Genomic DNA, 20662 nt, shown 5'->3' with positions numbered 1-20662 from the left:
TGTCATTTACATGACACCTATCGCTTGAGTTTTTCACATCACAATCATGTTCTCGGAGCCTATCATTCAACCAGCAACCTGTTTGTCCAACGTATTGCTTCCCGCATGAAAGTCGTACCTGATAAACATTTTTAATATAGTCCACAAATCTGCTGACATGTTTCTTTTTACAGCCAGCCATTTCCTTAGCTGCCAATGTATTTGTTGTACACATACGACTCAGTGTTTTTAGTGCCAAAAAAAAACAACCAGTACTTGGGTAACATTTCATGCTAGTACCTTTTGATGCTGTATGTTATGGTGGGAATACTGATAAGACAGGTAGGATAAGAATTTCATTCTGTCTATAAGAAAACCATGGTGGAAGTTAGCACAGTATGTGTGCCTTTTTCTGCCCTTGTCTTGTTTGCACTACAAGTCTTACCGTAAAAGCGCATGTAAGGGCCGCACTCGTGTATGGGCCGCACCCCGTTTTCCTGAAGAAAATGTTTTTAAAAAATTTATCCGTGTAAGGGCCGCATCCGAACTTTCTACTACCGAGGTGGGAATAGCCTTCTAAATGCCTGCGCCATGGCCTCCGTGATCAACTCCAGCTGTGAGCAATGGTGCGCTTGATCACGGAGCGTTTGATCGTGGAGGCCACGCACGCGTACAGGAGTTTCCAAGTGCCTTCCATAGATGGCGCCCGAGGTCGCAGTCATCATCATCATTTTTTGCTCCGCCGCGACCTCCCACTATTCACATCGTCAGCAGTATCGTCAGCTCCAGCCTTTTGCTGTTTTTGTCGTCAGTGTGTGTTAGCACGCTCGCCGTAGTCACCGTAGTAGTTGTGGCGGTTGTGGCTTTTGCGTGCTGCCGCTAAGCGTTGCAGTTTTAGCACGATGGGCAAGCACCTTAACAGCTACACAGCTGGGAGTTTGCTCTTGAACACGGCAAGCATGCGGCGAGCAGGAAATTCGATGCGGCCGAGGAGTGCGTCCGATGATGGTGCAACCAAAAGGATGCATTGAGAAACACAAGCTGCAAAAAGTGCGCTTCCTGAGGCAAGCCGTGCGAGTTTCCCAAACTGGAAGAAAAGCTGCTCTGCTATGTGAAGGAAGCGCGGAACAACGGCTACGCGTTGACAGCGGACAGGCTGCGCGGCTTGTTTTGGGATGAGCGTGCACCAGACCACAGAACCAGCTCAGAGTCGAAATACTCCGCGAGTGACAACTGAACGAAGAATAAATGCCGCTTATTCCCTGATTGATGTGTTCTTACTTCAAAAAAATTTTTTTTTTGGGAGGGGGGGGCATTGCATGTATGGGCCGCGCCCCGAAAATTGGCCCTCGAATCTGGAAAAAAAGTGCGGCCCTAACACACGTTTATACGGCATGTTCAGAACGGGAGTAAGAACAGTGAAAAGTCCAAATGAGGTCGGTTTGGTTTATTGGGGTTTAACGTCCCAAAGCAACTCAGGCTATGAGGGACGCCGCAGTGAAGGGCTCCGGAAATTTCAACCACCTGGGGTTTTTTAACGTGCACTGACATCGCACAGTACATGAACCTCTAGAATTTCGCCTCCATAGAAATTCGGCCGCCGCGGCCGGGATCGAACCTGCGTCTTTCAGGTCAGCAGCTGGGCGCCGTAACCACTGAGTCACCGCGGTGGGGCCCAAATAAAGTGGCGGGCTTATCACATCCACAGGCAGTTTCAATCTTCCACTGTATGAAAACCAGCGGCTGCGACGACACTGTCTTCCACTACCACCGACGGCAGAAAAGGCTGGCAGCACAGCCTTCTCTGAAGAGGGCCATTTCAAGCACTCATGAACGGCAGTGAGCAGCTCGGATTTCTTCCATGACAGTGATCCCGTCAGAGCTTATTATTAAAAAGCTCCGACGGAATCATTGTCATGGAAGAAATCCGAACTACTCACTGTTGTTAATAGTACTTTAATACTTTAATAATACAGCAGACTCCCGTTAAAACTGCAAACACACTATGAAAGTGCAATATTAACCAGGCCCGCATGGCAGCCTCACACACAGTCTCTTCTTAAGAAACCGGTTCGCTTGCATGAACTGCACGCATCCGCACTAACCCGAGGATGATGCCGAAAACGCCGATCTCGCTGACGATGTTGTGCGCAGTAACCTTGTCCCCCGGCCGCACGATGTAGTTGGGGGTGATGGGTGGTCGGATGAGGTCCATGAGGATGTAGCCCTCACGCTCCTTGGTGCGACCCAGGGACTGCAGCTTGTGACGAACTTCCTCACCGTACACATTATTGCCTGCACGATGTGCACGACATGTACATGGCAGAGGAGACTGAGAAACAGGGTGATGCGAAACGACGGGTATGTAGCCATGGCAACCTTATTCATCATATGGTTTAGGAGGATTCACATCTGAGCTAGTTGGTAATGCATCACGAAAAAGTTCAGCACACTCACGACGAACGCACCCAAACGCTTGTGTCGTCTTGTCTAGCTTGTCGTTTGTCGTGAGTGCGCTATACTTTTTCGTGATATGGTTTAGGGTAAAGTTCTCAAACTGGGCTATGCTTTCTACCTGCTTTATATTGAGGCTAATCGTACCCTGAATGCTTGCTGTGGACTGTTTTGCTACACAGCTGGTTGTTATTAACTGAATCTAAATTTTTATTTTTTTTTCAGAAGTTGTGCATCTGCATGACCAACTGTATGCATATATGAGAAAAGGTAGCCAAGACGCGCACGGCTCCTCAGCACTTTTTGAATGCCGTCAAGAGTTCACCAATGCTAGGAAGACTGAAAACCCGTTAGTCATGGTAATCTCCCAAGGAGGAGTACAATTTCAAGGTGACTGGGATCTCAAAACAGGGTGGATGGCACTGAAGACAACTTTTTGAGGTATGAGCACGCACTGGAGCATAGCACCAGCTCAAAGTATGATGAATCGGTGAGTGGCGAGTGAGCATAATTGAATATTCCATTCAATTATGGAATATTATATGTGTGTGTGTGTGTCTGTGTGAGTGTGTGCGTGTGTGTGTGCGTGCGTGCGTGCGTGTGTGTGCGAGTGTGTGTGTGCGTGTGTGCGTGCGTGCGTGCGTGCGCGCGACATTCAGAGACGTTTCATTTAGGTAAACATTTATTGCTAGTTGACGTCTTGGACATGAAAAAGGACAGGCTCCGTCCGAAACGTCGATTAGCAGAAATGTTTACCTAAATGAAACGTTTCTGAATTTCGCATCTTACCTCTAGCAACCAAGTACGTTTATTTTTTTGTGCTATATACAAATATATTTGTACATGACATTGTGTACGTGGGCCGCACCCCGAAAACTGGCCCTTGAATCTGCAAAGAAGTGTGGCCTTTATGTCGTTGATACGCTATAATGCATCATTTCATAATTTCATATCACAGGGTTGCAGAACTTCGGAAGCTCAGATATTCTTGCCGAAATGTACGAGTTAGCTTGTTGTATTTTCCATGCTCCACTAGCCTCCACTACTTTTTGAACTGTCAGGTAAAATCAACCACCAGCAGACTGATGTTCACCACATTCCAGCACAACACAGTGCTGCGTGTTACACACAGAGGTACAGCTTGTCCTACGCAGTGACTATAACGCTGATCTCAGCGCCAGGAATGCTGAAATTCACATCTTCTTCTCAGCGGCGTTTTTTTCAGACCTGGACGCGACACAACACTATGTAATAGGGGTGTGCGAATAGTGGTTTTTTGATTCGAAGCGAATTCGAAGCGAATAGCAATTTTCTTCGAATAATTTCGAAGCGAATAGTTCGAATAGTACTTCTGGCACTAAAAAGAGGCTGAGTGACAGTAGGCATTTCCAAAACCATTTATTTTCCCAACACACGATGCCATTACACACTGCACTGAGGCTTTATTTAAAACCACACTTCAAAATTTTAACACCTAGAGTGAAGAACAATTTTTACTGGCAATTTATACTGGAAGAACAACTTTTACATTCCCAGACTTGCATTCCCTCGAGCAAGAATGGAAACGGCTGTACAAAACTCGCGCCGCAAGCGAAACGTCATTCGCACCGCTCGCGCGTCCTGGCAAAATTGTCCCCGGTATTACTTCCGAGCAGCACTCAGCATCGCGCTTCCATCAAGAATGCTCTCAGCCTCCAACGTATGGGAGTGCCCGAGTTGCGGCGACGGAGTTCGGCACACCACCGAAGATGACTCAATGCCCTGATTACGGCGGTGTTCCGTTCCCATCAACGCGCAAGCAGTCAGAATAGCAAGAAAAGACGCCAGTCGTAGATGCCGAGCGTTAACGGCAGTAATCCTCCACGGGTGCACAATAAGCTTAGCGTTATCCCACGCTAAAGGCGCCCTTCCCATTGACGTAAGTATACACTTCGGCGACATCGAGTCCCCGCGCTGCCGCTGAATTTTTCGCGCCTCCGCCGGTAATATGATGGCTTGCTTGAAAGCTGCCGAGAACGGTCGCTCATGTTCTGTACGTATGATTCGTCACCTGACTGGGTGAAGCGATAGCGCGGTAGGGCTGCGTGTTTATCTTCGCATCTGTCCTATCTGGTAATCTTTTCCGCAACTTTTTTTTTCCGCAACGGGAAAAAAAATCGAGAGGCGGTGGAGCGGGCGCGGCTTCGGTGCTTATCTGATCTTCCAGCCAGCGTCCGCCGCGGCGGACGCGGTTGTTGCGTTGTGTGACGCGCGTCTTTTTTCGTTTTTCTTTCTTTCCTTTTTTCGTTTTTCTTTCTTTCCTCTTATCTTTGAACTCTCCTCTATCTGCACGTGGCAGCGGTGGTGGCTCGGCTCGAGCCAGTCGGCAGGCCCGTGCACTTTCCTTTTCATCCTTCGCTCAGTCGCAACAACAACAACAGTAAACTGAGGTTTCTTGTTTTGAAGCTTAGACAACTGATGGCTGTGCTCTTCCTTCTTTGCGTCTGCCTCGACACGACACGGTGGCAGCGACGCGGCTTATGGCAGCCTTAGTGCGGAGGCTCGGAGACGGCCAGAACGCAGGATCTTCCGCAAGAGCGCGTCGCCCTCACCTTTATTTCGTTTCTAGCTAGGTTCGCACCCGGCCTGGTTGTGATTCGTGTAATGACTGACCCCCGAGCGTTGAAAGCGCGATAAAAAAAAAGCCATCTATGCGGCAATATTCGGAACTGAAACCACATAAAGCAAACGGGCAAGCGCCCCAGAAACACTATTCGCGCGAGGCGAATACTTCGAAATTTCGAATACCGAGAATTCGGTTCGAAGCGAATATCGAATTCCGTGCTATTCGATCGAATATTCGAAATTATCGAATATTCGCACACCCCTACTATGTCATTCAATACCCTGCACCTAGCCTAGCCCAGCACAGCCACCAGACAATGCAGCCGCTGACGCCAAGCATAGAAAAATACGTTGAACATGAGGCAAGAGGAGAATACCACATTTAGGATGGTTCTGTCTTTCTCATACCCACTAGAAGCAACTCTGCTAGGGCTGCTATGAGAACCTGCACTTTGCCGATTCTCAAGATTTGCTTCTGGTTTCAAATGGAACACAGCGAATGACTCAACTGAGTTCACAGAATGATTCAGAGGCCTTTGATAAAGTTTCTTCAATACTGATAGCACATACAATGGATCCTTGCTGATTCCAATTTATTCAACTTCAACGTTTGGCTTGTTTTCTTCAACGCCCTAGTGCCATCAACACCGGCCTGCATCAAAAGGGCGTCTTCTCAATCAATTCGAACTGTGCATTATTCAAACTAACTTCTTGTCCCTTAGAGTTATCATGAATCAAAAGAGTAAGGATTTCCGACGGGGTGAGAAGACCTCAAGAAACAGTGGAGAGTGAGGCAAATTAGTAATTTTCCTGTACACTGAGGTTCCACATTTATGGTCAATCGAGCTATCGAAAAAAAAAGATAGCTGTCACGTTAAGAGATTGGAAGAGGGCGGAGTGGCTGAGGGAACAAACGCGGGTTAATGACATCCTAGTCGAAATCAAGAGGAAGAAGTGGGCTTGGGCAGGGCATGTAATGCGAAGGCAAGATAACCGCTGGTCCTTAAGGGTAACAGAGTGGATTCCAAGAGAAGGCAAACGTAGCAGGGGACGGCAGAAAGTTAGGTGGGCGGATGAGATTAAGAAGTTTGCGGGGATACGGTGGCCACAACTGGCGAAGGACAGGGTTAATTGGAGAGACATGGGAGTGGCATTTGCCCTGCAGTGGGCGTAGTCAGGCTGATGATGATGATGGTGTACGGGAATAAAACGAGACTCACCTCCACCTTCCCTCTGTGGCTTGAGCACAAAATCGTTTGGCTTGGCAATGGCCTCGTTGGCTGCCTTGTTTCCATCGGGAGTCTGTGGAAACGAAACAGATGCCATGGCGGTGTCCCTTATATGGTCCGTGCTACCTTCCGGGGCAGACACTGGTCTGAGACCTACTTTCATTATTTGATGATCAATCCTAATGAAGTATATCAGCTAGCCCAGCTTTTTATGTTGATTTGAAATCTGAAATCGCTTTTTCTATAAATCAGGTAATTCCTAAGAATCAAATTTAATTAGTCATTGATTAGCACTACTATGCACAAAAAGTGGCTCTATAAAAAAATAATTTTTCATGCATCACTGCCTCGTCTCATGCGTAAAGAGTGCAGTAATCAAAGGCATTTTTTATATCATCCTTATTAGTAAATTAACAGCACTCGGAAAAGCAACATTCAAGGTGTGAATACAAGGAGGAGGTGGATGTTTTTGCATCACTTAACTCACTGCAACTGTAGAAACCCGTCAAGTGACCACTCTGCATGTTATCAATGCCACTACCAAACTTTCTCAGGTTTCCAGTCATCAGGCGAGCTCAATAATAAACAGCCTGCTTTTCAAGCTCATTATGCTCACCCATCTATGCCCCCACTGCCATGTGACATCTTGCGAAGGCACTGAACAGAGTCTTTGCCCTCAAAAATTGACATCTGAGCAGAATCACTGCACTGATCCTTCCCCACGAAACCTGTGGGATGTTTCTGTTTTGCGGACTACATCCTGACACTGTGCTGATGAGTGGAGCGCGTGGAACGGTTCAATGCATAACTTCACCCTCAACTGAATGGCAGGACCAGCTCAAATGCACTGCACAGTTTAACACACGAGCGATTACCTGACAATGTTCAGAGGCTCGTTTTTTGCACCGGGTTGCACAGCATGAGCGTGGTAAAAGAAACACGTTTGTGCTTTACTCTCTGACGACATGGGACCAGCATCAATAAAGAACAGCTCAAGAATGTTGGTCATATGTTTAGGGGATTCCCCCAAGGTTGAGTAGATTTGTAATAAGGGAGTAATTACTCATTGACATCCACCCGAGCGCAGCCATACGGCTACAAAGGAAAGCTACACAGCTTTCTCAGAAACTTCGTAGTTAAAGGAAAAATTCGTCCTGGTCCGTCCAAATTCATCCTTTGACCAACACTGTTCCCACTTCGAGTTAATGATCAATTCGCTCTCGCCCTACCATAAGCTTGCCGTCCCGGTTAGCTCAGTTGGTAGAGCGACTGCTCCGGTGAAGCGGTGGTCCCGGGTTCGAACCCCGGACCAGGACGAATTTTTCTTTAACTACGAAGTTTCTGAGAAAGCTGTATAGCTTTCCTTTGCAGCCGTATGGCTGCACTTGGGTGGATGCCAGTGAGTAATTGCTCCCTTATTACAACTGCTCAAGAACAGTGGGCATTGGCCCAAGACCATTGAACGTGTGACGCCATGACAAAAAAGTTTGTTGCGGTGCACATATTAAACATCTTTCTTTTCTAGCACCAATGGATGTTTGTCTAGATGGGTGATGACCTTAAAAAACAGATTGGGAGACGTGTGGTGGTAAAGCCATGATATAATGATGACTCGTCCCAACTGTGGGGAGAACTGAGTTTAGTAGGCACACAATGCTGAAGTGTGTCACATGATTTGGACACATGCTGTGCGTTGCAGAAAGCAAGCCATTTGCCCAGACTAGCACGATACTGGGGGCATGAACTAAATTTGGCAATCTCAAGAGTAACGTTTGTGTCCGATTCCTGTTGCATTGCTTTTTTTTGTCTCTGAAGCAAGCAGGATTCTTTCCAAGGCAACGAAATGGGCATGATACTGCCTTCTCCCCCTCAAGCCACGTCTCCTCAGTGACTGCATACTCACGGACAGTGCACACGGAACACTAGGAACTGCATTCCTGCAGAAAGCTACAAGTGCTATCAACACGGGAGAGGCTGAGTTGTAGCTGAAGACTTGCATCCAGATTGTGACCCAGCAAGAGGAAGATAACAGCACCTCTTCTGGAAAGCCAGTATCAGAATGCCTCAGGACTGCAAGGTCAATTTCTTGATACCTATGCTAAGGACTACAGTTTTCTAGGCTTAACTACAGCCCGCTAAACACATTCTTAGAACACACTACAGCAGCTTAAATAACTGAGAAGACATACATACAAGAAGGTATACATACAAGAAACCAAGTGTAAGATAGTTCATGAAGAACTAAGAAACCAGCTGCCATTAACATAGAAAACACCACTGGCATATGTCACTAGTCATAAAAAGAGCAAAATCTCTTGAATGACACTACGACAGTGGACAGAGAGCATTAAGCCTCAGGGCATGACGTATGCTCCTGCAGTTCTTAGCCCTGTGCCCAGCCCAGTCATCCCAAGGTCCAGTCCTACGAGCTCAGCATCATCCGCTATAGTCGTTCCTCAGCTAACTGACCCTCATGAACCGCTCAAGACCCAGATAGTAGTGACATCTGGGGAACCTATGACTAGTGCTGCTGCATGCGGTTGTTTCACTGCGACAAAGCCAGCCTGATCCGTCAGTGCAACTTATGTAAGCAAATAAGCCCAACAAATTAGCCCAACAAATAAGCCCAATAAGCCCAACAATCCACCAATAAGCCATGGCCACACCCTGGCACCCTTTTAGTCTTCTTGCGTATCGTTTGTCGGTGCATCTTTGCTGCCACATGACAATGTGCAGGGCCTCTCGCAAGTGCTTTTTTGACACAGCAAGCTGCTCAACAGTGGAGCAAGAAGTGTTTGCTTCATTAGCTTGTTGGTTAAAACATAGCCAATCCACAGTTACACAGCTAGAAAGTGCTAGGGAAAAAGAAAAATGATGACAGCATTTCCAGACACATCTTAAGGAGAATTTGCTCCAGTTAACCATAGCTCTGCGCAAGAGACCAAAACAAGCAAAAATAGAATCTTAAATTTTGTGGTCAGAGTGCTGTGAAGTGATGCAAAGACAAAGAAAAAATGTTGTCAGTCTCATTACATGCGTGATCTGAACTAACGATGATTAAGGCCTCACATACAACAAGACTTACGATGCCTTTCACAAAAACATAACACAATGGCTTCCGGAATACCATTTTGAACCATAATAGTACTGGGCATAATGGGAAGCTTAGGCACTTTGCTTCTTGCCTTTCTCACGCCACAGATGAGCACATTCTCAGCGACAAATGGAATAACAGAGTAATGATCCATTCGAACAGGTCACAGGACAGCCACATAATCCCATAGCTGTGACACCGTTGAGCTTTTATCAACAACACACTCCTAATTTGAATTTCCTGGGACTACAAAAAGATGTCCAAATTATTCAAATGACAAAGTATCGCAAGGATAAAAAAAATAACATTAATATAAGCCACTGTGGCAAACCTATCCATTAAAAAACAAAATATGCTTGTCGCATGCTTCTTTACTGAACTGTAACAAATGACAGTGGCATGTGTCTGCAGTCATAATTGGAAGTCTTTAAAAAAACTGAAGGGCCAAGTGCGTGGCCACATAAAAAGCAACAGTTTAGCAACCATTTCTCAACCTAGCAGGATTTCTTTTTATTTATGCACACAGTAACAGTATTTGAGTAAACTTTCTCCTTTTCTGTAGCACGTTTTTCAACTGTCTGACAAGCCAAAAGGGCAATGTACTACAGCTGCGGTCATGCTTCCGCGATAAATCTCCTATCACGCCTTATGTAGTGAAAACTGCGAGGTACTATTAACTACACAAGCTAACGAATTCCCCTCGGGCACTTGTGTATAATCCCAAGAAACCACAATATTTTCTCTGAGGAATTCGTGAGAAAAGTTGGAATGTGAAAGCGTGCTCTGGATTGCTTTTGGCACACCTGTACGTCACCAAAACAATCAGACCAGTATCAGCGAAACACCGCCATTCACTTCATATTTTTATGGTGATACAGTCAAGCCCACTTATAACAATATTCAAGTGCCATGGAAATGCCATAGTTATAACCAATAATTGTTATAACAGGGTTGTGCCGAAAAAAAGAAAAGATGACAAACTTCAGAGCATTTATTTCATTGTTCTAATGCCTGGAAAAGCTCGCTAATTCGAACTTCAGGGGACTGGAAAAATGTTTACCGTTCACCGATGACCAAAGCACTGCCATCACTGCACCGGCGGGAGCTTCGTGCACCTCCACGTCACAGGAATCAAGCCGGCTTTCCGGAAGCAATTCTTGACGGGAAATCCAAGAAGCATGCAGAACCAAGGGTGCAGTGACAGCTGACAAGAGAAAAACCGCGCTGGCTGCACATGTGTGCACTGCACTGACTGATTGGCAGCACGCATGGCGCCGTAGCCAATGCATCAGTGCAGCAGCTGGCCGACACGATGACGCCTGCCCCGGGACACGTGAAATTTGTGAAGTTGGTACCGTGGGGAAGTTAGCGAGGAACAGGGGAAGATGGGACAACGTACGCTCTGCCAGTGCCAGCCATAGCTCAGAGTGTAAAAACAAAGAAAAATGCATCTGCGCATTTTTTTCTGCGAGCGGTGCAGCCTTCAGAAACGTTAATAATGGACTGCTCCACCAAGGCTCCCTACCATGCTCCCTACTTTCTTCTCTGCGTGGGTCTTTTGCTCAGGGGAACGCATCCGTCGTTTCTCCTGCAGGTGTCATTGCAACACGCAAGCATTCTCGGCGTGCCCGGTGGCAGCGTTTCCGAGGTTCACAGGTTCTTTTGCTTTCACGGCGTCGCTGCACCGGCTCAGTCCGTTAGTCAGCCCCACATGTGCACGCTTTTGTGTTGCAAGCATGGTTTTGCTGGTGTGGTTGTAGCATTTTTTTCTTTTTCTTTTCTATTATGGTTGACACTCAATTGCCAGATTTAATTGTTATAACCAATAATGTGCCTTGACAGCTATAAGCAGTTTATGTTACCATAGACCACAAGGTAAAGCTGATGGTGCCGCGGCTGACCATTGTTATATACGATATTGCCACGTATCATTGTAATGTTTGTTTGTTCCCGCTCAAGGCTGCAGGAAAGGGCTGTTATCATTTTTGTTCGTGACGCGAGAAGCGACCAGTCTAATCTCGATTGATCGCAGCCATGAAAGGCTGCATCTAGGTTTTTCCAGATTACTCTAGATGATCTTGTCCTGCTATCTGGAAGTTTCCTTGCCGGCTTTTAATTGAGCGATGCCGCGAGCGGCGGACATTCGTAGTTCGACGATTGACGAGCACGCTTCTTGTTGCTTATGCCGCCACCGAGTGATTCAGTTCTTTTGCGGGCGCAAGTCAGCCCAAATAAAGAGCTTCGTTTGCAAGTATTTCTGGTGTCTTCCTGACCGCTGGACTGCCGTCACTACAACGTGACATCTGGTGGAGGTGCTGGGTAGCCTCCCATGTTCCGGACACCCCCTACAAGTCGTGACGCCAGCTCTCTCAGTCATTTACCGCAGGACCTGAGTCCAGTCCACCGCGCAAGCCGACGTCTACTAGGCAACGCACCTGAGTTCGGGATTCTTCCAGACCCTACCCGGAAGTGAAAGTCAGTAGCAACGTCCACCATGAGCTTGCCCCAGATGACGACTCCAATCATTCTTCACCAGCCCCGGGTGCCACCAACCTTCGACGCTTCACCTGGCGCCGACCCCGAAGAATGGCTGGAGCAGTTCGACCGTGTGGCTGTCTTTAACAACTGGGACGATGCCATGAAATTTAGGTACGTCTTCTTCGCCCTGGAGGGACCAGCAAGAGTCTGGTTTGAGAATGAGGGAGCCAGCCTTGCCAACTGGAAAACCTTCAAGGAGCGGCTTCTCAAGACATTCACAAACGTCGTGAGAAAGGAAAGAGCCCAACAGCTGCTACAGTCTCTCATACAACACCCAAAACGAGACCGTTGCAGTATACACTGAGGAGATGAAGCGTCTCTTCCGGCGTGCCGACGCGAGCATGAAGGAAGAAGAAAAGGTCAAGCTGCTTATGCGAGGAGTCAAAGAGCAACTCTTTGCGGGCCTCGTACGGAACCCACCGAAAACCGTCGCGGAATTCGTAGAAGAGGCATCAACTATGGAAAAAACTCTTGACGCCCGAGCCCGCCAGCATGACCACCAGCAGCGCATTTTCTCAGCAAATTGCCTGGACACCGCTAACAACGATAACCTGCGGGAGGTTATCCGTCAAGTTGTGCGAGAGGAGCTCCGCCGATTGCTGCCAACAGGAACGCAGCCGCAGCTTTCATCGCTCACAGACGCCATCTGGGATGAAGTTCAACAGGCCTTGGGTATGACGCCGACCACCATGCAGCCTATGGAGCCCCCAGCCATGACTTACGCCGCAGCTGTGCGCCGTCCTGCACCTCGACGACGGGACCCAAGCCCCTATCGCCCTCAGCCAGCTGCGTTGGACCGCCGCCCTCTCGCCCCAACCTGCCGGTCCTACGAGCGTTGCACACAGCCGAGGAAATGCGACGAGTGGAGAACTCCCAACCAGCGCCGCCCACTATGCTTCCACTGCGGCGAAGCCGGTCACATTCTCCGGTACTGCCCATACAGGAGAATGGGCATCCGAGGTTTTTCTTACGACGCCCCACGACCCCGACCCGGCCAGCGGCCAGCCGAAATCGAAGACTTTTTGCGTCGGGAAGAATGCTCACCGCCAAGCCGCCTATCACGTTCCCCGTCGCCATCGTCACCGCGCTAAGTATCTCCTAGCCGAAGCTACGCAGTGCGTGGACGCTCCCCCAGCCCCCGAAGGTTAAACTGAATAAAGCAGCCTCTGGAGGTGAGGTTGCTTCTGAGTGCAAGAACTAAGAGCCTCCATCAACGAAAACACAAGACTATACCTCAACTACGATGAGAACTATGACGACGCCTATGACGACGATGACCCCTACGACGACGACGGCCCCTACGACGATGATGACCCCTACGACGACGACGACCCCTACGTCGACGACGCCGACGACAACTACGACAACCACGACGACGAAAACTACAACACCGACGATGACGACGACGACACGGCCAGACTTGAAGCTTTCACAGCTGCCCTTAAACCTTATTATGAATGCTAAAGGACTCGAAGTTAGCATTCTCCGTGTTTATTTTCATTTTAAAGCATCGAGGCGATGCTTCTTTGGAAGGGGGGTAATGCCACGTATCATTGTAGTGTTTGTTCGTTCCCGCTCAAGGCTGCAGGAAAGGGCTGTTATCATTTTTGTTCGTGACGCCAGAAGCGACCAGTCTAATCTCGATTGATCGCAGCCATGAAAGGCTGCACCTAGGTTTTTCCAGATTACTGTAGATGATCTTGTCCTGCTATCTGGAAGTTTCCTTGCCGGCTTTTAATTGAGCGATGCCGCGAGCGGCGGACATTCGTAGTTCGACGATTGACGAGCACACTTCTTGTTGCTTACGCCGCCACCGAGTGATTCAGTTCTTTTGCGGGCGCAAGTCAGCCCAAATAAAGAGCTTCGTTTGCAAGTCTTTCTGGTGTCTTCCTGACCGCTGGACTGCCGTCACTACAACGTGACAATATACTGTTATAACCAGTATTGTTATAAGTGGGCTTGACTGTAGCTGTTTATGGGAACACATCCTGAACGATGATGTAGATTACTCTGATTTGAACAGCAGCACAAATAAAAGCACACAGATGGGTTGATGATGGGCTCTCAACCCAGGTGGCTTTAGAGCTGTAGCAAATTAAGGCAATGAAACAGCAATTATATCGCAGGCTTTTCAAGCTTCCCGTGACTAATACTGACCTTTGAAGTTATAGCTATAGCTCAGCTGCTGAAGCCAAAACCCAAGCAGGCGGGAGACAAAATTCAATGATAAAATTATTACAGAGCTCGTACTTGAATACCAAGTGGTGATCCTTGTATACTAATGTGTTGTGCATCATTACCATGAACAAAACAAGCAGTCAAAAATTTGATGTCTATACTCCTTTAACTGATACAACCCTTAAGCTAACAGCACCATGTTTCTGAGACGAAAAGAAGGAAGCAAATAAAAAGCAAAGAAAGATATAGAATGCTATACTTCAAATACTAAATAAGCAGACTAGATAAGCAGAAACACTAAATAAGCAGAAACACAATGGACTCTCACTGGCTTGAGCCTGCTTAATTTCAACATCCTGTTTATCCAAACTAACCCAGCTAACACATCAACAGAGAAGCCGGTGACCCTCGGAATACACAACTTGTTCGAGGAATGAAAGAAGCACAATTGGAGACGCAACAAGAAAGGCTCCAGCAGACAACACCTGCAGATCGCTCCTCTAAAGATGTCAATAACAAGTGTATAAGAAACTCCAGTTAATTGGAATTTCATCTCATCTAAACTAATCTCCAATCCACTTTGAGTTAGACTTACCAAGAGCAGAGTATGATTCAGTATCTTGAACATTCGTGCCCAACCAGAATTTTTGTAATGTGCCGACAATACCCACCAGGTCGAGCGAGTAGAGTCCGGTGAAGGTGGCTCGCACGCGGTCGACGTTCACCTTGTTGGTGAAGAAGCGCTCGAGGACGTCCGGCTGTGCCAGCACCTGCTGCACCTTCTTGGTGCCCGCCAGGTGGTACTGCACCGAGGGACACTTGATGGCCAGCGACAGTTCCATGCGCAGGCGCACCTCCCAGGCCTGCACACGAATAAATAAACAATGCAGCAGGCACAACTCAGGGGACAGCCGGTGATATCGTGCAATGATTCAGCAGCACAATTCCCAGTGTCACAGCTATAGGTGCACATGGTGTTCAATGAAACCTCGTACGTAATTTCAAACTCGCTGAAATTTCAAATCAACGGTTTACCTGAACTGAGGATTCAGTTCCATCAACATCAAGTGCATTAAATAGGCTCCTTTTAGGGGGGGGATACGGCTTTCAGCAAAAGACCTTCAACTTTTTGATGTAATTATATGATATTTTTTGAGTATATTACAAATGATTTTCAGATTATTCTCACAAAATTCGCTCTTATAGCTTCAGGAAATTGCTTTCTAATACATATTTTTCCCCTGAATACTGTCAAAACGCCGCAGAGTTAAGAAAATGTGGCAGAAGGCTGGTTCAATATTCATTGCGTTCGTATTAGTGGCTACACGTGAAGACATTCTTCAAATTTGTTTTTTTGCAAACCACAAGTTTTGGTTAGCATTTTTGCAGTGCAGAGGCCATGACATACCTAGAATGAAAAGAGCAAGATAAGAAAGAGATGCGCATCCAGCCAGCTGGGGAACCTTCAGAGCATTCAGAGCCTCAAAATCAAGCCAGGAACAAAAAGAAAACAAATAGCAGTCCCTGTGGAAGAGATGGAAGAGACAGAGTGAAAAAGAAATGGTGGAAAGAAGAAAACTAGACCAATGATGTGTTCTAGCAGGATGAGGTAGCCTTGTTTCATGCCCTCACTGTTCAGCTTACTTCATGCATCGTGTCACATAGGTTCCATTGGCAATTATCCTCTGACTGCAAGGTCATTTTATTCATTGTTTTCACATAACACATATATGGGCACACATAGCACGCTCACATATCTTTTTTGGGGGGCACTTCTGTTAAGATGAACTTGTGATAAGATGAACAGATTTTCTGGTCCTTTCAAGTAAGTCTTGAAGGATGTCTATGAAGTTGCAAATGGCATTGACAGACACCGTGGTGGATTGCTCCGGATTAATTTCAGCCACCTGGGTTTCTTTAAGCAAGTACAATTTCAATAATACGATCATGTCAGATACAAATTTCAGGACAATATGATCATGTTAGGTACAAATTTCGGGATGATACGAATTTGCAAGATTCTCTGTCCAGAATAGATTGTGCATCGTGCACAATGTGTAGAATTTTTAATGTTCTGAACACTCTCCCGCGCCACTACAGATGATACAAAGACACTAGCTGCGACCCTACACTCAAGCACTGAGCAATGGCTGCACACTGTCAACTTGCGATTGCCAGTCGCATGGTATGCACCACACGCATCGGCAGTGGTACAATGCCTGCACATCGCTGCCAAGGCGACCATCAGTCACCAATGTCACCATCACTACCTCATGTGGTACCCAGTGCAAGCAGGAACCACACAGCTGTAAATAAATCCAGTCAGCCATAACCAGAGCTGCATGAATGCATCTACTGTGCTTCTGCAGGCGGTTTTGTTCATTTAGGATGACACGAATTTCGGATGATACAAATATATTTCTCACCAATACAAATCCACAATCACATTACCAATCACAGTCATCGACTACAATCAAACTGCTGATCGCATTACCAATTGCCAATCACTATCTAGGTTACACTGTACAACATTGTACGCCTCTACATACCCATACACATACACACCATTTGTTTCAGTACAATGATGCACCTTAACACCGCCTTCTCATCCCGCGCAATTTCTTATGCCTAATTAGTATAAGGTCAGTCCACATCCAAAACACACATTTCTAAGTCATAAACACCACAACGAGTTCAGTTGGAGCCCCTCTAACATGCTTGAACCAACGACCCTTAGTGGCCAATGCATTGCATGCCCATCTGGTATGCAGTGTGCTTAGGTTCCAACCCCGATGCTGGCTATTTTATTTTTCGATTCTGATTTCAGAGATTGTGGGATTTTTTTCAGACTCATGCCGGATGACGGGTGATGCCAGATTTTCAGCAGAACGAGCTGCTTATGCTATCGCATAAAACCCCGACCAGACACGCATAACAGATTGCAACCATACGATCCTTTGAACTTGCAACTACAGACTGTGCTTGTAGATGTGAGTGTCACATATTTCTGCGAAAGTGCTATTCACTGAACAGCTCTGGTGCGTATCCTGTGATTTATTAAGACACTGTGACCCTATTTCTTGCTTGCCACCTGTGTCCGGTTCACTGGTTTCACCACGGGAGCAAGCAGAGTAACATCATCTACTGCCTGCTCAGACAAATTACATGCCCGTACTGTTGCTAGGAACAAACTTCTTGAGAGAAAACAAACAGCGACTGCCTACAATGCGCCTTTACAATTTCAAAACTGTGTGACATCAAAAGTTGGCCTACCTTTTCGTCCATTTGGTCCGGGCTATATCCTGTTCGGTAGTAGACCACAGCAATTTCTACACCATCACTGCAAACAAACGATGCATTTCTAAACAAGGCGACATTTCTCTACAGTGCTGCACTGAAGCGCACAGCCACTGCCCACAACACACACACCCAGAAGCTGAAGTATAGCAGCACCATGGGGGGTTGGGCTGCAGCAGCCCATCCCATGTCAAGTTAGTCATGTTCAGCAGGTTAACAGTTTTGTGCCACAAATATAGCTAAGTGACTTCGGCACCTCTTCTTTGCAACGTGAGGACTGGATGCGCGATATATGGCCCAATGTATGACTGCAGTTAGTCGTTATTACATGTCAAATTAATACAGTGCCATTCAAAGCTAACTGCAAAACCATAATACACTGCACTCTCTTGCTCTGATGTTCGCAGAAAAATTACATCATGAGGGTGACGACAATCAAACCCTACTGGCCTTTTTCACACGGCCACTCTGCGCATGCTTGCCTCTCTCTCTCTCTAGCTCCGCTGGTTGAAAACAAACCGCCAGCTCTTCCTGCGCATGCACAGGTCATGTTAGCGACAGGAGCATGCGACAGATGACAGCAGATGTCAAGAACATACTTGCCACTTTGCAGGTGCAGTTAGCACCTTATGGAAGCGGGTTGCACCTGTGTCTCTTACATGCGTTTGTTTTCAACCAGTAGCAGACGAATTTCCACCACGACCCAGATGGCGCCGCATTGTGTGAAAAAGGCGGATTATATCAAACTCAGATCGAATTATCCTTTACATCGAGAAATTTCTGAGCAGTGCTTTAAAGCTACAACACAAATGTACAGAGAAATGTTCGGCTACATTATACAAAAATCAGCCATTGCATCCGACAGACCAAACTTTGGACAATACCGGTCGATTCAAGAATATCGCTTTTCCTCCTGATTTGTATCTCCAACCGATAACGTCCAGGTCAACCAGTAACAGGCACACTGAATCGTTAGAACCTTACTTTGCCAGAACTAACATATTCAAATTTTCTTTTTTTCCCCGCACCATTACCGAGTGGAATCAGTTACCATCATCATCAACAGTTGACATTGATGCCATTGAACAGGCCGTTCATTGATGTTTTTGACTTGCCTTGTACTTTGTTTTGTGCTTTTTGTATTGCGTTTATTTTGCCCCTCCTGCCCGGGCCCTTCACTGGGCCTGCAGTATGCCCTAAATAAATAAGAGATTAACAGAAAAGTTAACAGGTTTGCTTTCCTTCATGGACCTGCAGGTGCTATGCAGCACGTGCCAATCAATGATGACACCCTTTTATCCTTTTATTGGTCCTCTCAGAAAAGATTAAAAAAAAACATAAAAGAAAGAGACAGGATGCCTAGACCAGCAAAGCTTTGCAAGGCTTAATGCCAATTCAAGACAAGTGAAAAAGAACTAAATGTTCCAAAGAAGAAAAAAAAATTAAGCAAAAAAACGGAGCAGTAAAAAAAAAACTCAGAAGAAGAGAAAACGAAAGGCTCATCACAGTAAAAGTTAGTCTCAGGCAGACAGCCAAAGCATAACGTCCAGTCCGCGAAATAAATACTAATAATAAAAAAAGAGAAAACCGAAGTGACTGCAAAGTCATGGTCACAGTAACAGTCTAATACAGCACTGAGTGTTGGCCACATCGATTTTCATGACGTAGTAGGTGGCGGGTGCATAGCCAGACAATCAGAATACCTTTTGGTGCCTTGCACACATGGTGCATCGCGCTGCCACTGATGATTTCGCATGGTTTTCACCATCCGTTTGTGTGCATGATGGCAGCTGCGAGATGGCAGAACCTGCCCTTTTTTATGGAAGTGGAAATAAATTATCAAGCGAGGTGAGCGAGGCGAGAAGAAACCCAGAGTGGTCATGGTGTGCACAATTTCCAGAAGCATGCTGAGCACCATTTTGAAGAGCAAGGCTGACGTTCGGGCTAAAGCGGAGAACAGGTCCAGCACTCACAGCATTAACCCTGTGACTGCATTGTTTTGGCAGTTACTTCCGAACAAGACGCTGCTGTGCCATGATGACAAGTCCCACGACAGGGAAAAAAAACAAGGCTAAAATATCTGTGTTGCTCGTCACCAACATAGATGGATCGACGAAGCTTTTTCAGCCACTCATGATCGGAAAAAGGAAGTCTGAGCAGTGCTTGCAGAATATGCCTTGGTTCCAACCTACAGGTCCAATCAAAAAGCGTGGATGACCCGCAGACTTTTTCGTAAGCTGCTGAAGTCTTGGAACAACAATCTGGTAGGCCAAGATTGCAACATCTGCCTCTCTGTAGAAAGCAGCTCTGCCCACTGCTGCAGTGCCAGTTTCAGCAGCACTAAATTTCGCTTCCCGCCACCGAAAGCTATATTGGTGCTTCAATAACTGGACGAAAGGATAATCTGCGTTCTGAAGGCTGGCTATCAAAAATGTCTGATTTAGAGGCTCCTACACAACCCGAGGACTGGAGGAGACTTAAAAAATCGACCTTCTGCCGCTCTTGCTACGTGTCCTAACATGTACAACAGAACCATACATCTTGTCATTCCTGAAATGAACAGGGACCGAGAACGGGTGCTTGGCCAATGCAGTGTGCAAGCTCGCCAGTTTAAACAATGCTTACTTTTCGTATCGCAGATGGTATCATGGTATCAGATGGTATCAGCTATCTCGAAGATCATAACATTATTTTCGATTATCAGCACGGCTTTCGCAAGGGATTTTCTTGTGAGACTCAATTAGCTGGCTTTATTAATGACTTACAATTATCACTTGACGCGGGCTTTCAGGTCGACGCAGTGTTCCTGGATTACTCAAAAGCTTTTGATCGGGTTCCTCATCAAAGACTTCTACTGAAACTAGCACAGCTTAATATACACCCTAACGTGCTCGCTTGGATTAAGGACTTTCTGTCATCTAGAACTCAGTTTACCTCCGTTAATAATTCTAACTCTTCCTCTGCTAATGTGACATCTGGGGTACCACAAGGAAGCGTGCCAGGGCCTTTGCTTTTTCTAATCTATATTAATGATTTACCTGCCTGTGTAACATCTAGACTTCGCCTTTTCGCTGATGACTGCGTAATATACCGTAACATTACTACAGACAGTGACCGCCAATCCCTACAATCTGACCTGAACGCAGTAAGCTCTTGGTGCTCATCATGGTTAATGACATTAAACGTTTCTAAAACTAAGCTAATATCTTTCACTCGCCGTACAGCTCGCATTCCAACCACTTCTATTCTAAATGACAATACTGTGGAACTAACATCAACATACAAGTAC

At 46.5% G+C, this 20662-nt stretch overlaps 1 protein-coding gene across 1 annotated transcript in view; it reads right to left on the bottom strand.

Moving 5' to 3' along the window:
- Positions 1-20662, bottom strand: part of LOC149344274 (glutathione synthetase-like) — a 53102-nt gene that overhangs the window by 398 nt on the left and 32042 nt on the right. Inside the window, exons 8-11 of the mRNA XM_089546229.1 lie at positions 17350-17416; positions 14748-14939; positions 6258-6339; positions 2085-2274 (exon numbers count right to left, since the gene is read on the bottom strand). Coding sequence (XP_089402355.1) covers positions 2085-2274; positions 6258-6339; positions 14748-14939; positions 17350-17416 — 531 coding nt within the window. The remainder of the gene's footprint in view (positions 1-2084; positions 2275-6257; positions 6340-14747; positions 14940-17349; positions 17417-20662) is intronic.

The sequence above is a fragment of the Amblyomma mixtum genome, chromosome 5, assembly GCF_055824585.1.
Source record: "Amblyomma mixtum isolate Tamu chromosome 5, ASM5582458v1, whole genome shotgun sequence".
NCBI lineage: Eukaryota > Metazoa > Arthropoda > Arachnida > Ixodida > Ixodidae > Amblyomma > Amblyomma mixtum.
This window is presented reverse-complemented; position numbering and strand designations above follow the sequence as displayed.